General features: G+C 40.1%; 2 protein-coding genes across 5 annotated transcripts in view; one reads left to right on the top strand and one right to left on the bottom strand.

Annotated features, from left to right (window-relative positions):
- Window positions 1-3,929, bottom strand: part of ggps1 (geranylgeranyl diphosphate synthase 1) — a 17,408-nt gene extending 13,479 nt beyond the window's left edge. The window contains exons 1-2 of one of the 2 annotated variants that reach the window (XM_050071635.1): window positions 3,528-3,929; window positions 1,205-1,309 (exon numbers count right to left, since the gene is read on the bottom strand). Coding sequence is in view for 1 of the 2 variants with exons in the window: in XM_050071634.1 (XP_049927591.1) it covers window positions 1,205-1,289 (85 nt within the window). In the remaining variant the exon portion in view is untranslated. The remainder of the gene's footprint in view (window positions 1-1,204; window positions 1,310-3,527) is intronic. The other variant, XM_050071634.1, reaches the window with a different exon arrangement.
- A 1,363-nt stretch (window positions 3,930-5,292) lies between these two features.
- The window catches only part of arid4b (AT-rich interaction domain 4B), a 49,582-nt gene continuing 36,672 nt past the window's right edge, over window positions 5,293-18,202 (top strand). For 2 of the 3 annotated variants that reach the window (XM_050070995.1, XM_050070993.1), the window contains exons 1-2: window positions 5,293-5,515; window positions 7,659-7,707. In XM_050070995.1, coding sequence (XP_049926952.1) covers window positions 7,702-7,707 — 6 coding nt within the window. In that variant the 5' untranslated portion in view covers window positions 5,293-5,515; window positions 7,659-7,701. The remainder of the gene's footprint in view (window positions 5,516-7,658; window positions 7,708-18,202) is intronic. The other variant, XM_050070996.1, reaches the window with a different exon arrangement.

Raw genomic sequence — 18,202 nt, 5'->3', positions numbered from 1 at the left:
AAAACTGCATTTTGTGTTTACTTGTGTTATCTTTGACTAATGTTTAAATTTGTTTGATGATCTGAAACATTTAAGTGCGGAAAACATGCAAAAAAGTAAGAAATCAGGAAGGGGGCAAACACTTTTTCACACCACTGTATGTGTATATATATATATATATATATATATATATATATATATATATATACATACACATATATACACACATATAAACACTTCATTGAAATTAAGCAGCATCTCCTAGTTACACATAGCTAGGTGTTAGCCTTGACCAGCAAGATGAAAAACACTCATCTTATGCAACATAAACTTTATGTCTGCTGTGTGTGTACACTAGAGCCAATTCATCACATTCATCATTTCAGGCATTTCGCTGATGCTATGATCCAGTGTGACAAACAAGAAGTGAGCAGGTCAGGGCTCAGTGTCACTCTAGGGCCTTGTTTACACGGATACCGATATAAATAAAAACAGATTTTTATTTATCCTGTATTAAAAAAATTCCGGGTCTACAAGATCAGTTGTGAAAACGGTAGCTCTTGCTGCAATTAGCATGCCAGGCCAGTAGGTGGCGATACGCCATATGTCAAACACCATAGAACTTCCTGCGCTTGCACAGTGATTTGTTTTCCTCTTGGCGCTAGTGATAAAAACGATGATAAACTACATTCTAACCTTATATAGCACAGTTAGCTGCTATTCTCTTACTAATATTGGGCACAGCAGACGTCTTTGTGCACCGATGTAGCGGTGATGTTGATGCAGCAGTGCTAAATTCATTTGTAAGCTCGTAAGTAGTCTCAAAAGTGCTAACAAAACGTAAACAACCCGGCATATATCCGCCATTGTTGTTGTGGTTACTGGTCGCCTACTGGGCATGCGCGAACTGGGTTGCAACATCATCGTTTTCCAAAATCTTCATCTATCCTGTTTACACGTCTCCACAGAAACGGATATTTTTAAAAACTTTCACTTTGGAAGCCGTTTTTGAAAATCTCCGTTTTTTGTTGAGAAAAACGCTGGTTACGTGTAAATGATAGGTGCAAACGCAAAGATATATACCCGTTTTCAGAAATATACTGAACCGTAAAACAGGCCTTAGGGCTCATCAGCAGTATACATGGCTTTTCATGACATTTAGCTGCATGCCTCCATACATGTCTCCTCCACCCCTCTGCAGTCACTGACATGGAAAAAGACTCACCAGGTAGCTGCAACAAGTACTTGTATGGTTCCAGGAGAAAGCGCTCAGAGGCGGCTTCCGAGGCGGCTTCCGAGGTGCCATCCATTGCTTCAGTTTTGTACAAATCTACATTGAGGACAAGAAACATAAATAAGTTAAATAGTAATGGTGATATTATTGAGCTCTGATAGCACCAAATGTAAAGCTGGCTCTTAACCGACAAATTAGGGAAGTGTTGAGTAGACTGACTTGAAGAAATTGCAGAAAGGAGTGTGTTGACATGACAGAAACAATGTCAGACTCGAAAGCCATCTTGATTTAAGTGACAGAGACATAACTGCAAAATGCTGCTACGCACTTAGCAGCAGAATACAGAGGGACTGTGTGGGTATCATTCATGAGTGATACTTCCACGCTTTTATTATAATAGCCCTTTAAACAAGCACACAACTGAGACACAAATGCATTGAGAGCATAAAGCGAACAAATGTGTTGTTTGTAAAGCTTAACATTAAAAGTGCTGCAACTCATCTACACTAAACAAGAAAATTTGAGGTTCTGACAAACCTAAAGAAATATTTCATTGATGTAATGCATAGTGTCAGACCCATGTGCAGATCCGTGAAAAATCTCCTTGTGCATGGTGACACACTGATCACATGATTGGATAAGTTTAAAAAAATCCCATTACTGATGACTCACGGGAACTGGTGACGAGTGATGTAGCAATAAAAACAGAAGAGTTAGGTTGTCTGACAGCTAGTGATCACACTAAGAGAAAATCATTTATCTTTTACATTAAATGCCACTTTGGGTTTTATTTCCTAAAAGGCCCACACTAGATCATTTACAACCTGTCACATCAGAAGCATCTATAAGGCTATCAACCTAAAAAATCTTATTATTATTATAGAAAATATTATTAAAGAAGGTGGCCATTCACTGCAGCTCAGCTTGTGATCAAATGTTAACATTAACCTCACATTAAAATCAAATTATGTGACTGCCAGGACATTTTCTATCAAATAACACAATGCTGCATTCAATTTCCACAAAGAGACAGTGCAATATTATATCAGCAAGATGTGATCTCTTGTCACGCAATATTATTTGCTGATGAGTCATCATTGCTTTTCTAGCATGTAGATAGTTACTGGTTTAAGAGGTGCTGTGTCTAACACAGCCCTGCAGCTGGTAATTGGGTGTACAGTTCAATTCCCCACTTTATATTATTTGGTGTGACATGGAAAACAAATGTAAAACAAATACACATTTTTATCCTCGTCTTATCTGCAACAAGTGCCTAACTAGTAGAATGATCATAATCTAGGTCATTTTCTATCAAATGTGTCAATTTCACTTTAAAACAAAACCATTACTCAGTTCAGTTTATCTATTTCAGGGGTGTCGAGCATGCAGCAGCCAGAACCAGCCCTCCAAAAGCTCCAATCTGCCCCACTGGATGCACACTTAATATTAGATGCACTTGTGAAAGCTAAGAGGTGCCAGGTTTCAGGAGCAAGTTATAAAGTGAGCAGCCTGCTTCATGTTAAGTGCTGCTGCAGGGGGGTTTCCACCCTGACCTGTATACAGTTCTCTAAAAATGTTTTACTTATTATGGTTATTATTTAAACATACTGAACATTGTGCAAAAGTATTGCCAGTCGGCCACTTCGGTAAAAATATAATCTATTGCTAAGGCACTACAAAAACTTTTGATATGTAGTTGGTTTGTAAGGCAGAGGATAACTTAACCTGCTTCCTCAATAGCTTCCATTTTAGTTTGGTGTGGTGATGCCAGCATTACTACACGAGTAGCCTGACTGAATGTAGAAAAATTGAGACATATTGTTGAAATTGCACTTATTTTTTTAAGACATCTCAGGCTGTTCGTCATCTGTTTTAAATGGATTGTGCTTTTTTGTATGTGCTTGTAACGTTACTTCTTTACAGGAGAAAATTTGTAAGTTACTTTGCAATGGGTTTTCCAGTTTATGCTGTATGTGGCACATGAACTAAAATGACTGTGACACCCCTGATTTATTCCATATTATCACTTTGGATTGTTATGATATTGAGATTCATTCAAAAAGCCTGTGTAAAGTATTAAAAAAATGTTGAATTTTAAGGAAGGACAGGTTTTTGTAAAGTTAAATTTTGCAGGAACTTTTCCCATCATGTTGACAATGTGTATCGCTTTAAGTGGAAACTTAAACAGCATCAATATATATTTAATTACACAGTGACCCACATTACACACACACATACACATACACACAAAACTAAATTGCTGCTGTGACATATAGAGACAATCTATTTTTGAAGTGTTCTTAACTCCACCCACCTTGGCTGCCGCTTGTCAGTCTGCTGACTTGCCTCCTGTGTTCCTGTTAGCCAGGCTGCTAGTTAGCTAGCATTAGCAGGCTAACAAAACCGCGCCGGTAAACCACCGCTGGCCATTTCTTTCATTCTTTTTCAAAATAAAAACTTCCATTTCAACGCTGGTCGACTAGGGCACGCGATACCACCGTCACATCCACACATTCATACCATTTTTGGGTCCGTGTGTTACTGGCCAATTCACCAGATGCTATGCTAAGCTAACACCGTTATTGCAACGCAGAGCACAGACACTTTTCAAGACAGGCTAGTTATGATGAGCCACCTATATATGCTCCAGTGTCGTTACAGAGCACGCGCAGAGTGGGTGCGGAATGTAACATGGGTGCCTCGCACGTTGTGTGTTGCAGTTATGTTTTGACATTGCCCGGTAAAAGCTTCCGGCATGTAAGGAAATCGGAAAAACAAACATACGTCTTGTCGGGACAGCCCGTAGTACATATCGAACACACACATGTGCTCTAACACTGGGGGTTGTAGTTTTTCAGCAGTTTTTTTTTAATCTGTATTGTGAGAACAACCCAGTAGGATTACTGCTTTGTACACAACAACACTGATACAGTAAAGCAACTTTTGAATGTTAAGGGTGAATTATTTAATTATGAGGCTTTCTCTGACAAATATAATGTAGGCTATATCTCGTCAGGAGTTTGATATGGTTATAAAGTCAGTATCTAACGGTAGAGTATCTTTTTTTTATTATTATTTTTTATATTCTATATACTAATCCCCCTGAGGGGAAATTCAGTTTTTTATGGACAAAACATACCTCTTGATGCACTGTCTTTAAGTGAACGTCCCCCTCACTATTAATGGGGTCTCTATATCTGACAGAAAGTGCACTGAAGCTTTTACTGGAAGTAATCTTAAGCATATTACTACTATTATATTTGAATAGAAAACAATTGAACACTATATTTGTTTTCCCTCATATTTATATACATCAAGAAGCATCAAGGAGTTTCTATTTAAGATTGTCCACACGTAGTAAAAGCTAATCTTGTAATTTCCAACTAAATGTCAACAACTGATGCACTTTTTGTAATTATGAAGAGGAAAAAAATGAACATGTGTTTGTAGATTGACTTCATGCCACTTCTGTTTGGTTTTATTTACAAAGAAACCTTTCAAAATATTTTGCAAAAGATGTCACACTAACACTAACAATCCCAATTTCTCGACGGATGAATTAACTTGATAATTATTTTTCGCAAAATATTATACACATAAAATGATTCAGCCTGAAAGTCTACCCCCCTTTTTACATTTATAAAGATACCGATTATAAAACATACTTAAGTACCGTCAAAAATTTAAAACTCAAATATTGTAGCTAGGCAAAAACTATTAAGATTATTTAGACATTTCAATTTTATTCCATCTGTTTAGCAGACCCTCAGTGTTTTTGTTTCCTACATACATTATTCATTTGGTTGTGCAATTTGATTTACCTTCCGTTATTTTTATATCATGTAATTTATTTTCTACAACTTTTACAATGAAAATCTGGAATGTACATACTCCATGTATTGTATGTGTTCAATAAAGTTTGAAAAAAAAAAAGATTACTTCGCACAACCTTACCATGGATATTTTTCTCGTCGATCAGCCAATCCTGTGCTGCTAAGGCGTTTCCCCTCCCTGTATCGTCCAATGAGCGAGCGTATCTCATAGGAAGGCGAGGCTTAACCGCCCGTCAATCATCCTCGGGAGGCGGGGAGAGGATCACAGAAAGAGCTAGGCTAGAGGAGCTACTCAACAAGGCAAACAGCAGCGCTCTGCGAAAACCGACTTTTACCCATCCGCATCCAACATCAACCAGGGGCCAACGGACGACGTTAAAACCTGTCAGATTGCTCACATAAATGTTCCTATGGATTACTAATACACTTTCGTCGACGAACAGAGGTGTTTCTCAACTTGACAGCATAGGTAAGCCTGCTTTTGTTCGCCAGAGCCATCGCTATTTTGAACATTTTCACTAGCTTGCTTCCCTGCTGCTACCAAGCCAACCTTGACGTTAGCTAACTTGTTAACTAATGCTGTGATGTGTTTAAGGGGGATTTTAGGGAATGAATGAATTAGACCACCGGACAGCTAAAAAAGCTGACGGCCGAGATTAGAGGAAAAAACTTGGTCAGCTCGATAGCAAAGTTATGCTATAGCCAGGCAAATTAAGCTGATGAGCACAGTGAAAGGTTATGCTACGTTACTCCGGGGTTGAATAGTTTCGAGGCTACTGGACAAGCACCGGAGTGTTGTGTTGTTGAGCGGAGGAATCCTCCGAGAGGCTGTCGTCGAGCAGCGCCTGTCATGGTGTTCCCTAATAGCCGTCAAAAGTGATATTACACGAAACGATCGGCGACCCGTGTGAGCTTGACATCGCTGCAGGATGTGATTTGTCGAGCCGCGACTAAACGGTGTAGTTTAACAGGTAAATTGCATTGTCAGGCTTTTCTTTTGTGCCGCCAGTCTCGTTAGCTTCTCACGATTGACTTGTCCAGTGTAGGCTGGACCAGATACCGTATATCAAGGAACTCAGCCGTTTGATCAGTTATATGACCAGATGCGATGTGGACTATTTTCCCCCTCATTCTCAATGCTGTGTGTGTGCGTGACCAGTATTTTGCACATTTCCGTAACTGGCAACATCACTGCTGACAAACTGTCTGGGCACTGAGGAGCTTTAAATGGGCTCGACGCTTTAGTTAACCAGGTTTTAGGACGGGGGGAGGCTCGGGATGTGTATGTGCATTATTTTCGGTGGTGGTCAATCACTCACTTGCAGCGGCTGGTTTGGCAAATTGTCTGGGGCGGATGACATTGTATCCTCCGCGATCATTCACCGCGACCGAGAGCCTCAAATGAGGGCTGCGACCTTGGCTTCTGCTGTAACAATAAAATGTTGGAGGTATTAACGCGATGTCGCCGCGTTGCAAGTCTTCCTCGAGCTTGACCTTGTTGCGAACCGTTTCGTCGACTTGTTTCTTTGTCAGAGGCAACCTCACTCAACAGTGAACAGTCAGCGAAACGCCAGACCAGCCGATAAAGAGAACATTTTGTGAGGGAAGAAAGTGACTTTAAGCAGGGCTGGCTCTCACTTTGTTCAACTTGACGCTGTTATTACGACGCAGCTTTAATGTGACATGTCTATAAAGGTCTGCTTTGGTGCCTTGCCCGTGAGCAGTGTTGTTATCGCTGTGTTTTTGCTGTCGAGTGTACTCTCCGCAGAGAGCAGCAGCGCACCGAGACAAGGGAAGAGAGAAGCGAAAACGAAAATGAGCCGTCTCGGGGAGGTTTTTCTGTAAAAACCGAGCGCTTCGTCTCCGAGAGAGAAATGGCTCCGACAGGGGCAGGTGAATGGCGACCACCGCTCCCGCAATTTCCAGTGTTTGTGCGCTGAAGTGTTCTCCTTTTTAGCCGACTGTCAGCTACAGAAATGGCGTCATCCTCTGCTGTAGTGTTGGTATAGTCAGTGCAGTGCAGACAGCAGGCACACCACGCTGCCGTACTCACAGCACCGAGCACCGTGCGGCGTTTACTGTATCTCCCACTTTATCCTAAACTACTTCATTATCCGTGCATTTGTGCAGACGGAGGGAGGCCAGCGACTAGTTACTTTGTGTTTGCTCGCCCCTTCGTTGCCACAAGCCGAGTCTGGCTGCTGACTGGCTGACTACAGCACACTAGGCATTACATAAACGGCTTTAAGGGCTCTGCGAATGAGAGTGATCAGCCTGCCACGGTTTACTTTGCAACACAGATATTTTTGGGAATGTGGCTCGAAAGCTCGAGCACACATACCATTAGCCTACGTCTGGATTATTTAAGCAAAGGATCCTTAAAGTTCTCCTTAAATCAATTGCAGCTGCAGTTCACAATGACACCAACAATCCCAGAGGATGTGTTTTTGTAAGCAATGTAAAGTGTGAGCCTGCCGCCCAGCTTTTCCATGGCATCCAGCAGTGTAGCAGCAGAAGTGATGTCATCATAACATAACCGTGTCTTGTTGTGGCAGACTGAAGTTGGCACACTGTCTGTAATGTCTAACAGCTTCTTCAACCTCCGTTTACAGCCTCAGATTCGTTACACTGGTCACCTAGAGGACTCATAGAGAGATGAAGGTATGTTCATTCATTTTCTTTGCATGTGTTTAATGCCACTGGGAACTCAATTAGAGCACTACTACTAGCCTCGGCTCAATTTCATTTAACTCCTGTATAAACATGCCATAACCAGGCAAATCAAACACGAAATGTTAAATGTAATATCAATATTTTATGTGCACAGCTTCATCCTTTTATTCTCATGAATAAGGCTGGTGTGAACTTTTTACTAAATGTCAATTTTGCTCTTGTTCAAACACAGCGAGGCGAGTGTCTTGGACATAGGCCAAAGCAATACATTTATTTGATAAGCATGATATTGAGTTTCCAGTGGCTCCAGCTGTATTTGCAAACACAAATTGGAAATTGTAATTTTGATGTTGTGCTTTGTTCTGCAATGTTAGTGGATTACATGCTGAGATACGGCCTGGGTGTGAAGTGATGTATGTGAATTTCATTTGAAAAAACTGAGTTCATAGAGAGAGTGTCTGATCAATAGTATGGTGGTAATGACATATGAATGACGGAATAAATAAGCTGTGAAATGTGCAAACTATTCCAAAGCTCTGGCATTGTTTTCTCCAGCCAAATTCAATTTGGAAAAGTCACAGCTGTCATTGTTTGGGGAAATAGGCTGTGAGGCAAGCTATTTAATCTTTTCTTATAGTTTGAATGGATCATAGTTGTGGCTGCTGTTAATGCCTGCAGGCTGTTGTGTCTTAACTTGTCATTTGTTGCCATGCGAGCCATACATAGAGTCATAACCTGCAGGGTTGTTTCACTGTTAAGTTAAATGTGTGACATACAGAATCAGGGAGGCGCTGCACTGTGGCGACCAGCAATGCAACACACAGGGATGTGTAGTGTACTTCTTATTTATTTAGTGAATGATTTTTGTTGTTTTTCTGTTCTGTTCTATGTTTACATGATGTTTATTGTTTACCGTGCTGTTCCACAAAGCGCTTCTTCTGGGGACATTTAAGTTTTCTAAATCTAAGAAACTTTGAAAAGTGCCTGTAGTAGTAGCTAAATGTTTATTTGGCGCACAGAATATATATAGTGTAATACGATCATGGACAAAGCATGAAGCAGAACAGACGATGCGAGCACTTTGTGATCGGAGAGTAAGTGGTGGACAAATTAAAAGCTGGTCTGGTAATGATTTGTAGTCTGTCACTTTGGCTCTAATGATGTTATGCTTGCTGTGGTTAATCAAACTTTACCGCACCCACTACTAGCAGACAGTCTACCAAAGTATCCAATTAAAATGTATTAAAGCATCATGAGGTGTTAAAATAGTTGCCAACATGTGTTTTTGTATTATAAATTTGGTGAAAACTGTGAATGAGAGATTAGGAAATCATTTTTGATCTGGTGCCTTTTCTTTACTTCACAACCATTTTTGTCGCCTGCATTCATACTTGTCCTTCTAGTAGCGCTGACTTGAACTGCGTGATGATTTGTGGTTATGTAATAAATTGTTTGTGTCACAGGAAGACAATGGAGTTCTGAGTTTCATGACTGGGAATGCATTCCAGTGAACAGCAAGCATCCAGGCACAGATTATACAGAAACCATTGGGTTTAGCAGAACCTCGCTCACACCGTAGGCTAACTCTGCTGCTTAATTTCCTACAAGTGTCTCCTTAAATAAAGCTAAATATGTGAAAAGTCATTAAACTGTTGCCGTAAGTGCCCATGACCGTTCTGCAGTTATTATTCTCTCCAGCTGGATAGCAGTGGGCTGTTATTAGATGATTATTATGCGTACACTACTTGCTTATTTTCCTAACTGCTGACAGGAGTGATGTTTTCACATTGACATTTCTGGTTTAATGTTGTCGCAATTTGTTGTTTTCATGGTGCTCTGAGTCATCTGGAACTGTTGATGCTCGCTCACTTCTTTTACTGCGCTGTATATTAGCAGCATCTGCTCAATGCCTAAACTGTAAATTGCTCTGTAACTAGGACAACTTTTCATTATGTTCATTTAGCATTTTATGTCACTCTGGCTTATGGGCCACAGCCTGCCTCCGTCAGCTGCACACATTACTTTAACACTGTGTGCAAAACATTAGAAACACTAAAAGTGGACTCATTTTTTTGGTAATTGTTTGACATCTTAATTAACTTAATCTGCAGATATCAGGTAAATATCTTTGTTCAAACAGGAATAAAGAAAGTCCCCGCTCAAGCACAAGTTATCCGGGAGATGTTCTCGGCTGTTGCGCTTTGTCCATGACCCTGGTAACCTACACAAGATTTAATAAAAGCGTCTCAAGCATCTATACCAGCAGTCCAAGCCCATACTAAATATTTCACCATGTCAGATTTAAGCACTGTGTTATAATGTCTGCACCATCCATCCACTCCATCAATCATTCATTAATAACATAATGGTGTAGTCTACATGCATGTAACTGTGTGTGCTGAGACAATATGCCAACCAAAGCATTGATTCACCATATATGTAGTAGCATTAAATTAAAGGGCCACTACTTAGTTTAATCGTCATGAGGAGTACCACTCAGTCTGTAAAAACAGTTGTATAATGTCTTCTGGGGCTCTGGAGGAACAATAACTCTGATGATGTCATAAGCTTGCCCTTGAGACTTGAAATGTGTAACATAAAGCATGCGTTCCACACTGGAGGTCTGTTGCATGTAAGACGTGGGCATTTAGGAGGCATGGGAGGTCTAATGAATAATGCTACTGAGTTGCACTATGGGTAATGTAGGATTCAGCCTTTTTATAGAGGAACTTTCATGATATGTCTGCCTCTGCTGCTTCAATTTTTACCATTCTCTTTTAAATGTGTCTCCCCACAGCCCCCCAACTTTATGGAAGCACAGTATAAATTGCTGGTGTGCCAAAACAGTAACTGCTCAGACAGCTTTTGATCAAAGCTGATTGTAAGAAAATTGCCGTGCCGTGGGAGTGAAATGTGTTTAGTCGAGTTATTCCTGCATTCAGACGAGATAACAGCATGTGGTGGTATTGTACGTACTTAAGCATTTGTAGAGAGACTCCCAGCAGGTCAGAAGCAGTAGGCTGCATGTAGTCGTAGGTGTCTATTCCTGGGAACTATGTACTTGGTTAAATAACTTTAAATGAGTAAAGTGTAAATATGGTGTGATTTATGAGGATGTAAGCATGATAACTTGTAGGGTTGTAAAAGTATTCATTGTTAAGGATGGAGGGAATCATTGCAGGGTTAATTTGAGTGTATTGTATGGCTACTGGAAGTTGAAGCTTGAGATAACATCAGCGTATTGTACTAAAACCCCCCCAGAGGCCACATTGCGAGCACTGCTACAAATCATTCAGAAGGCATATGCAAAAATAGTCCATTTGCATTTTGGAGTTGGCCATACTTTAAAGTTCACATGTTTGATAAGTGGTCAGGGCAAATTATTTGCATTGTGATTTAACCATCAGTGATTTATTAGCGGAGTTTTTTTTTAATGTAAAGTTCTGCACTTGGTTTGAATTGTTTGTGATACTGCAAGAGTGTATATGCAACACAGGCCTAATTTTTGGGGAATAAATGCATAAATAAAAGGTATTAGGATTGTTATTTTTTTTTCTAGTATAAAGCTGCCAGGGCATTGCCAAGGCAACTCCTGCTGAAGCACCAGTCACTGGAATTGTGGTGACTCTGGTTTGGACAAAGAGGTGATTCACAGCCGGATTATTGTACGTGTGAGCCAGGCCGGGAGGGAGCTTAATTCTTTCCTGCATGCCTCTTGCATGTTCCTTTGTTCGGCCTACAAGCCTATTCATTATAGAACAATATAATGGGTCACAAACTATTGTTTATAATATTTCAGTAACGCTGATTAGTGCCTGAATTGTACACTTAAAAAGGTGCAGCTTTGTATGCTTATGCAGACATCAATACATTGTAATTCTCAGAATGAGAATAACTGAAATCAAGTACACTTGATTTTTTATAGGCATATAACTGTTATGCCTTCCTGTTTCCACTGACCCTCACCTGTTACCACCGCTGAATATAAACCACTTTATGTTCCTAACATCATCTTGAACTGTTGTGCAACTGAAACTCTGTTATAAACCACTCATGGTAAATTAATTGGATCTCCAGTGCCTGAGCTGGAGATTCGCGAGAAACAATTAGATGATACACTCTTACACAAGGTACTATTTTGGTGTATGAGTGATGATGGGAAATAGGCAGGAAAAAGTTAACAGCAAGGTGAAGATAGAAAGGTTTGCCTTTTAATTTTGATGGAAGTGAAGTAGAAAGTTGCTGTGTGTCCTTGGGTGTCATTTGGTGACCCCTCTCTAAATTCAGAGGCTTTTGCCGGTTCGTGAACACAGCACAGGCAGAATTCCTCATGAGTCAGTTTTTTCTTAGCAGCTTTTTGTGGAGTTTTGAGTTGCGGGGTGGGTAATCGATCAGTTGAGCTGATCAGATCGGATTGATGGATGAGAGGAGCAGCTGTTTGTGAGTGAAAGCCAACATTTAGACCCAGCACAATGAAGGGTTAAGTTTCATTTTCACTGCGTTTGATGTTCCTCTGCTCTGTCTGTGTCCAGATTACGCTATGAGCTGCAAGAGTATGGTGATGAACTGAACAGTATATTGCAACATCACACTTCTAATGAATGGTCCAGCATCAAAAAATAAAATAAAATGTGGCAGCACAAGTTTTAATGTTTCAATTGAATGAATGAATGAATGTATGGGAAACCCTGCCAAAGCACCTCCAAAAAAAAAATTTCTTGTCCAGACTTTCTACAAATAATCTGGATAAAATCTTGATATTCCAAAAATGGATTTGAGCTGAAAGATGATGGAGCTAGAATAAATGACTCCTCCACTAACACAAGACTCATTAAAACATTGTAACTATTGGCTGACCATGCAAATACGTAGGTAAATGTTCAGCAAGGGTGAGACTTGTGAATCTGCTGCTTCTCTGAGTCGGAAACATTTGTGAATGTGACATTCACATTGGCTTTGTTGAACGAGAGGCAGGAACAATATTTGCAGAGACTGGTGTAAGTGTGTCTTAGTAAATTAGCATGCTTCCATGGGACAGCCTCTCAGAAATAGCCTGTGGTCTGTTGAGCAAATGACCAGGGATTCCTTGAGCCTCTCCCTGATGACTGATATAAAGTGAGGCTGTACACCACAGTGAATTACAATCCGCTTTTACCTTCTGAGAGCGCCTTTTACTGAGTTGTAGAATGAAAATGCTATAGTCACTCAGGCTGTCCAAGAAATGCACTATAAGCAGCAGCAGCTTATTTTCAACTAGCGCTCTGTGGAGTTGGCTGTTAAATTTTTCATGACCTGAGAGTCTTTATTGAGCAGAAACTGATCTCATTCTGCTGTTGCCGGTGTCACCCCAGTATATTTTGTTTTGAATGATTTCAAAGCTGTGACTTAATGTCGCAGCATCGTCTGTTTGTTCCCTGACTAGGAAGTCCAAAAAAAAAATGTAAATTACCATTCTGTTGTAAGCGAGTTTGGGGAGGTGGTTGGTTGTCTCTTGCCATTTCCCATTTGGGGTCTGACGCTGAGTTAAACATGTAAGGTCGGATAACATTTTCCTCAGCAGTGGTTAGGGCTGTACTGAATATTATTTTGTATATTTGAAGCTTCTATTGAGGTTTTCTAATTAAGCTTTGAATGTCTAACCCCCCCCACCACACACACACACACACACACAGAGACACACACACACACACACACACACACACACACACACACAAAACCCAAACAAAATCCACAATTTGAATCAAGTTATTCATCATATTGAATGAGTTAGTCTTTTTTATTGAATTAACTTTCTTAAATGAATAAATGTTATTTATGGAGGTGCTGCTAGACCTTCATGTTAATACAGGTGCAAGCCTCCCTTTGTATGCAGTAAGCTTTTTGATCGCAGTAAAAATGTTGTTTCTGAAAAGCTAAAGGCCAGCAAATATAGATCGAACTGGAATATTGTGTTAGATAAAAACATTTTGCGAATTAAGGAAATAACTACATCTATCTTTTTAAATACATTTTAACTTTTGGACCTTACAATTATCTGGAGTTATTGAAAATGTCTGGATCTCACAAGTTGGAAAAAATCCACAACTATGCAGAAAAATCAGGTTTAAACAGAATAGACTGTGCAGCATTTGTACGTTGATTTAAAATCCACACGTCAACTTTAGTAATGAAGCTTAGAAGCTTCAAAGTATTTGGTACAGCCAGAGTTCTCACATATCCTTAAAATGTCTCAAAAGGTGAGGCAACCTCTAGCTCAGTGGGTAGAGCATGTGCCCCATGTAGGCTGAATCCTTATGCAGTGGCTCACGTTTGATTCCAGCAGTCCTTTGCCTCTTGTCATCCCCATTCTCTCTCCCCCCCTCTCCTGTTACTCTCCAGCTGTACTGTAATAAAGGCAACAGCCTAAAAAGGTGTCTAAAGAGGCATTGAATCTGTTAATCTAAGAATAAGGCGTAAATTGGTTTTAAATAATTTTTTTTAAAGTCTAAAAATGCAGACATTGGAAGAAATGCATTTTTCTGACATTGTATTGTAAAATATCAAAATAATTGATAATATTTATTTTTTTAAATTATTTACCAAATGCCTCTCACATTAACATCACACATATCAGAATAGAGGAACCGACAACACTCATATACTTGGGACAAAGGATGGAAATTAGCCACTGGCTATAATCCTGCATATTTACACAAAGTGTTTATTAATATGTACTGTCCCTGATTATTTAAAAAATAAATAAATCTACAAATCTACAAATTTACCACATCCCATCAAATGACAAATGAACATGCTTTTTTCAAGGAAAAAACAAATTGATATGGTTATGATGATGTTATATGATTGTTGTTTTCCATGTGTTCCCCTCCAGAAAGTTTGAATTTTTGTTAAACATTTGAAGTAGATAATCTAACTTTTTAACTTGACCAAAAAGGTCATGTTATGTGTTACAATAAATATTTGGGAAAAACTGTCCCCCAACCCTTAGTAATTTAAGTCTGTTTATATTATTTTCCTCCAGTATTGTTTGTAAAATTAGTCTTAAATTTAATTCCAAGTAGCATTGAAAAGTCCTAAAAGGTCTTAAATGTAGCTTTCCTTTAGCTGTAGGAACCCTGACACAGCCTTAGTGTTGGCCATCGGCATGTGCATTTACCAGTAAAAGCTACAGTAGGCTACATTCCATTTTTGTGGTTGGCCTGGCCTGTGCGTCAATCCGAAAACAGCCAGCCAGTCAGAAGAGAGGCTCATTCATGTTGATGAGACCGACACAAAACACCCTGCTCTTGCTCCAGTTCCAGAGAAAAGCACAAGAAAGGACATTTAATCATGCTTAAAAACACAAATATATCTTCTTATGGAAATCAAAACTTCAAAGAAAACACTGAAAAAGTGTACAAAATGGACCTTTAAATTAGAGATGCACCAATCTGATACTGATATCGGATGTCGGGCCGATACTGACTCAAACAGTCAGATGGGGTATCTGTGACAATGGTCAATTTGGTATTTACGTCTGATTACACATGCACATAAAACGTCATGAGTCAGCAGCATGCCGTAGACCCATGAGGGAGCTAATAAACAACTGCTCAAACATTAACAACTGTTTGGCGGTATTTCCAATTTATATCTATTTATGTGTTACATTTTGTTTTACAAAATGAAGATAGCAATGTTTAAGTTAGGCTTGATGTTGCCTTAAACATGGAAGAATGATCCCAGTCGCTTCCACACAGTGAGGCATGCAGCTTATGTTAAACACTGGTGTTGGGTTGGTACTCGGTATCGGCTGATACCCAAAGCCAGGGTATCAGGACTGAAAAATCAGTTTGGCACTTCCCCACATAAAGTAATCACTGAGGTGCTAGTACGCTGTTTAAACTGTGTGATTCAACAGCCAGGACATAAGTACTTTGTGGCCAACAACACTGGTGAACCATCACCACAAAGGACTGTTCCTTTCTGGAGGGTAAACAGCTCTTATGATTGGAATAAATTTAGGTTGTCATCCAATGTGATACCTGTGTATGACTTATTGATATCCAAGTAGATCATCCTTCAGTCGAGCTGCAGTTTTTCAAACGATTGAGGTTTGTTTCTTTCCAAGCCAGCCGCAGGTGCGTTTTGGCACCTCATGCCAAGTCACATTTGTATGTGTTTAATCAAGCACGTGTGCCTGGAGAGTGTTTTCCACATCAGTGGCACTAGGTGAATAGCCACAGAGATGATTTCGATTGTACCACTGTTATTACCATTACATTGACTTTTGCATGCAGAAGCTGAAGTGGGGCTCGCGGCTCGTGATAAATACCGCTCTGATCTTTTTGTGACAGAATCTTAGATGAGAGCAGCTCTTGGTGAGGTGCGTGGCGTTTTGGTGAGAGGATGTTACGCCTCCCAAAGGCACAGGAATTCCGCCTCTGTGAGCTTAGTCATCTTGATTGGTTGATCTTCTGAGCGGGGGAAACATGGTCTGTCGTTGAGTACTGGCAGGAGTGACAAAACAAAAAGGAGTCAGTGTTTTTCTCCAGACAGCTGTAGACTAAATGGTAATCTAATCCAAGCCATAGATGATTTTTTTTCTTTAATACTTTTAGTTAAATGCAGGGAGGTGGGGCATGATCTCTATTTGTGTTTGCACGTGAGCATGACAAATGTAAATCTGGCCTCAGTAGTGTGTTATCACCCCTGCCCTGTTAAATTGGGGAGGTTTGGCAGCCGCAGCTGTCAACATAACCCAAGCTGCCCTCTCTGACTCAGTACTGTGAGTCTTCCTCTAAGTAGAGGAAGGGAGCAGGCTTAGGAAGCATGGGAAGCAAAAGGAGACAAGTATTAGTATTAAAGAAGAGGAACAGTAGCATACACACAGTAGCATTTCAGCTTTGTGTTGCAGCCATGACTGACAAGAGAGTTGGTCAGCCAGTGGAAATGGCGTCTGAGTCATGTAAACCTGGTGTTGGCGAGGGCAGCTGGTGCTGAGGCCAGACTGCACTAAAGACTAATGAGGTGTTTATCTGAGAGGTGGGGAGGCTGAAGTGCACTGGACTCTGCCCCTGAATCCCATCTGTCAGAATCTAAGAGACACCGGAGAAGAGGCGGCCTGTCCTGGTTTGACTGCGACTGAACACAGAAGATGCGATTTGTCCATCTGTTAACAAATTAAAGTTTTCAATACCACGTTCTGAAAATTCTATGATATCCGTTAATTACACATTCCATAGTATCAAAAGTACAGTGGTTACAAAAAAGATTTTCAAGCCAAGGCTGCACAGATGAAATAAGGGGGATGGAAATCAATTAGTCCTCAAGCTGTGGCTGCTAACGGCATTCTCTCAGGCAACGAACCCACCACGTGACTGGAGGCAGGGGCACAAACAGGCAGCACTATGTGAGTGGATGTCAGAACAGCCAGCGAGAGACCTGTCACTGACTACATTTGCATGCACAAAATATTTCATTTTTTGCCCTTATTTCGAAATATATTGACTAAGCTGTTTACATGGCTAATGAAAATGAATATTTTACTAATACTCCCGTTTATAGCAGCCATGCATACGCCCGATTAACATGCCTTAACATGTCATTTGTCTTATCAAAATATGGCCAAGTGGAACAGCTGGAGCCACTTGTGCCATTTTGCTTCTTTGCATCAAAATAGGATTTTTTTGTCACAGATTTCCTCCGGTGGTGGACTTGTTGGACCGCATGAACACAGCCTCCCTCTTTCAGTCCTTTAAACACACTCTTGAAAAGGTCGGCGATATTAAAACATCCAAATTCCTGTTAATATCCAAGTCTGACAGTGTTTAAAAGTAGGTGTGTTTCTCCTTTCGACTAGAAATATTTTCCTTTGGGCATGCACACCAGCTTTCCAGCTTTTGGCCAGTTGGTTTGTGTGCAACGCACAGAGCTGACAGTAAACAGACAAGAAGCTGCGTGTCACAAACTGTGGTAAAAACACCAACTGAGACGCACACTGCGAGTGCTCTGTGTACATGTCCAGTGTGCTCCTAAAACCTGGATAATGCCAACGCATCCAGCGTTGGAAAATGCTACATTCAGAAAAAGGCCTAATTCAGAAAATCCAAACAGAAGATGCTTTATTTTTTCTTTTATTAAATTCAGAATATTGTCATATTCTGAATAAAAGAGGAATTTAATTGTGTGTGTAAACGCAGTCACTGTTTTTCAAAAGCTGTACCAGCACTGTGTGCAGGTTGTTAATTAAAAAGATGCTATTTTGTGTGCTGAAGACTTTTTAAATTCTTGTTTCTGTGGTATCAAAGAAGCATCAAGTATTGTTGTTTTAGTATTCTATCAGTGTTTAGAATTCTGGCATTCGTGACACCATTATAACAAATGTTTCTGGTCTTTTTTTTGTATTTGCAGCCGGTTTGAGTGTTTTGATGCATTAGTGTTTGATTTATTATAATTTTTCTTTTGCAGTGTTACTTCTTAAAATTATTTGTCTTTTTGTTGT

Source organism: Epinephelus moara, chromosome 19 (genome assembly GCF_006386435.1).
Source record: "Epinephelus moara isolate mb chromosome 19, YSFRI_EMoa_1.0, whole genome shotgun sequence".
In the NCBI taxonomy this organism is placed as follows: domain Eukaryota; kingdom Metazoa; phylum Chordata; class Actinopteri; order Perciformes; family Serranidae; genus Epinephelus; species Epinephelus moara.
The sequence above is the reverse complement of the archived record's forward strand: the minus strand, read 5'-3'. Positions and strand labels throughout refer to the sequence as shown.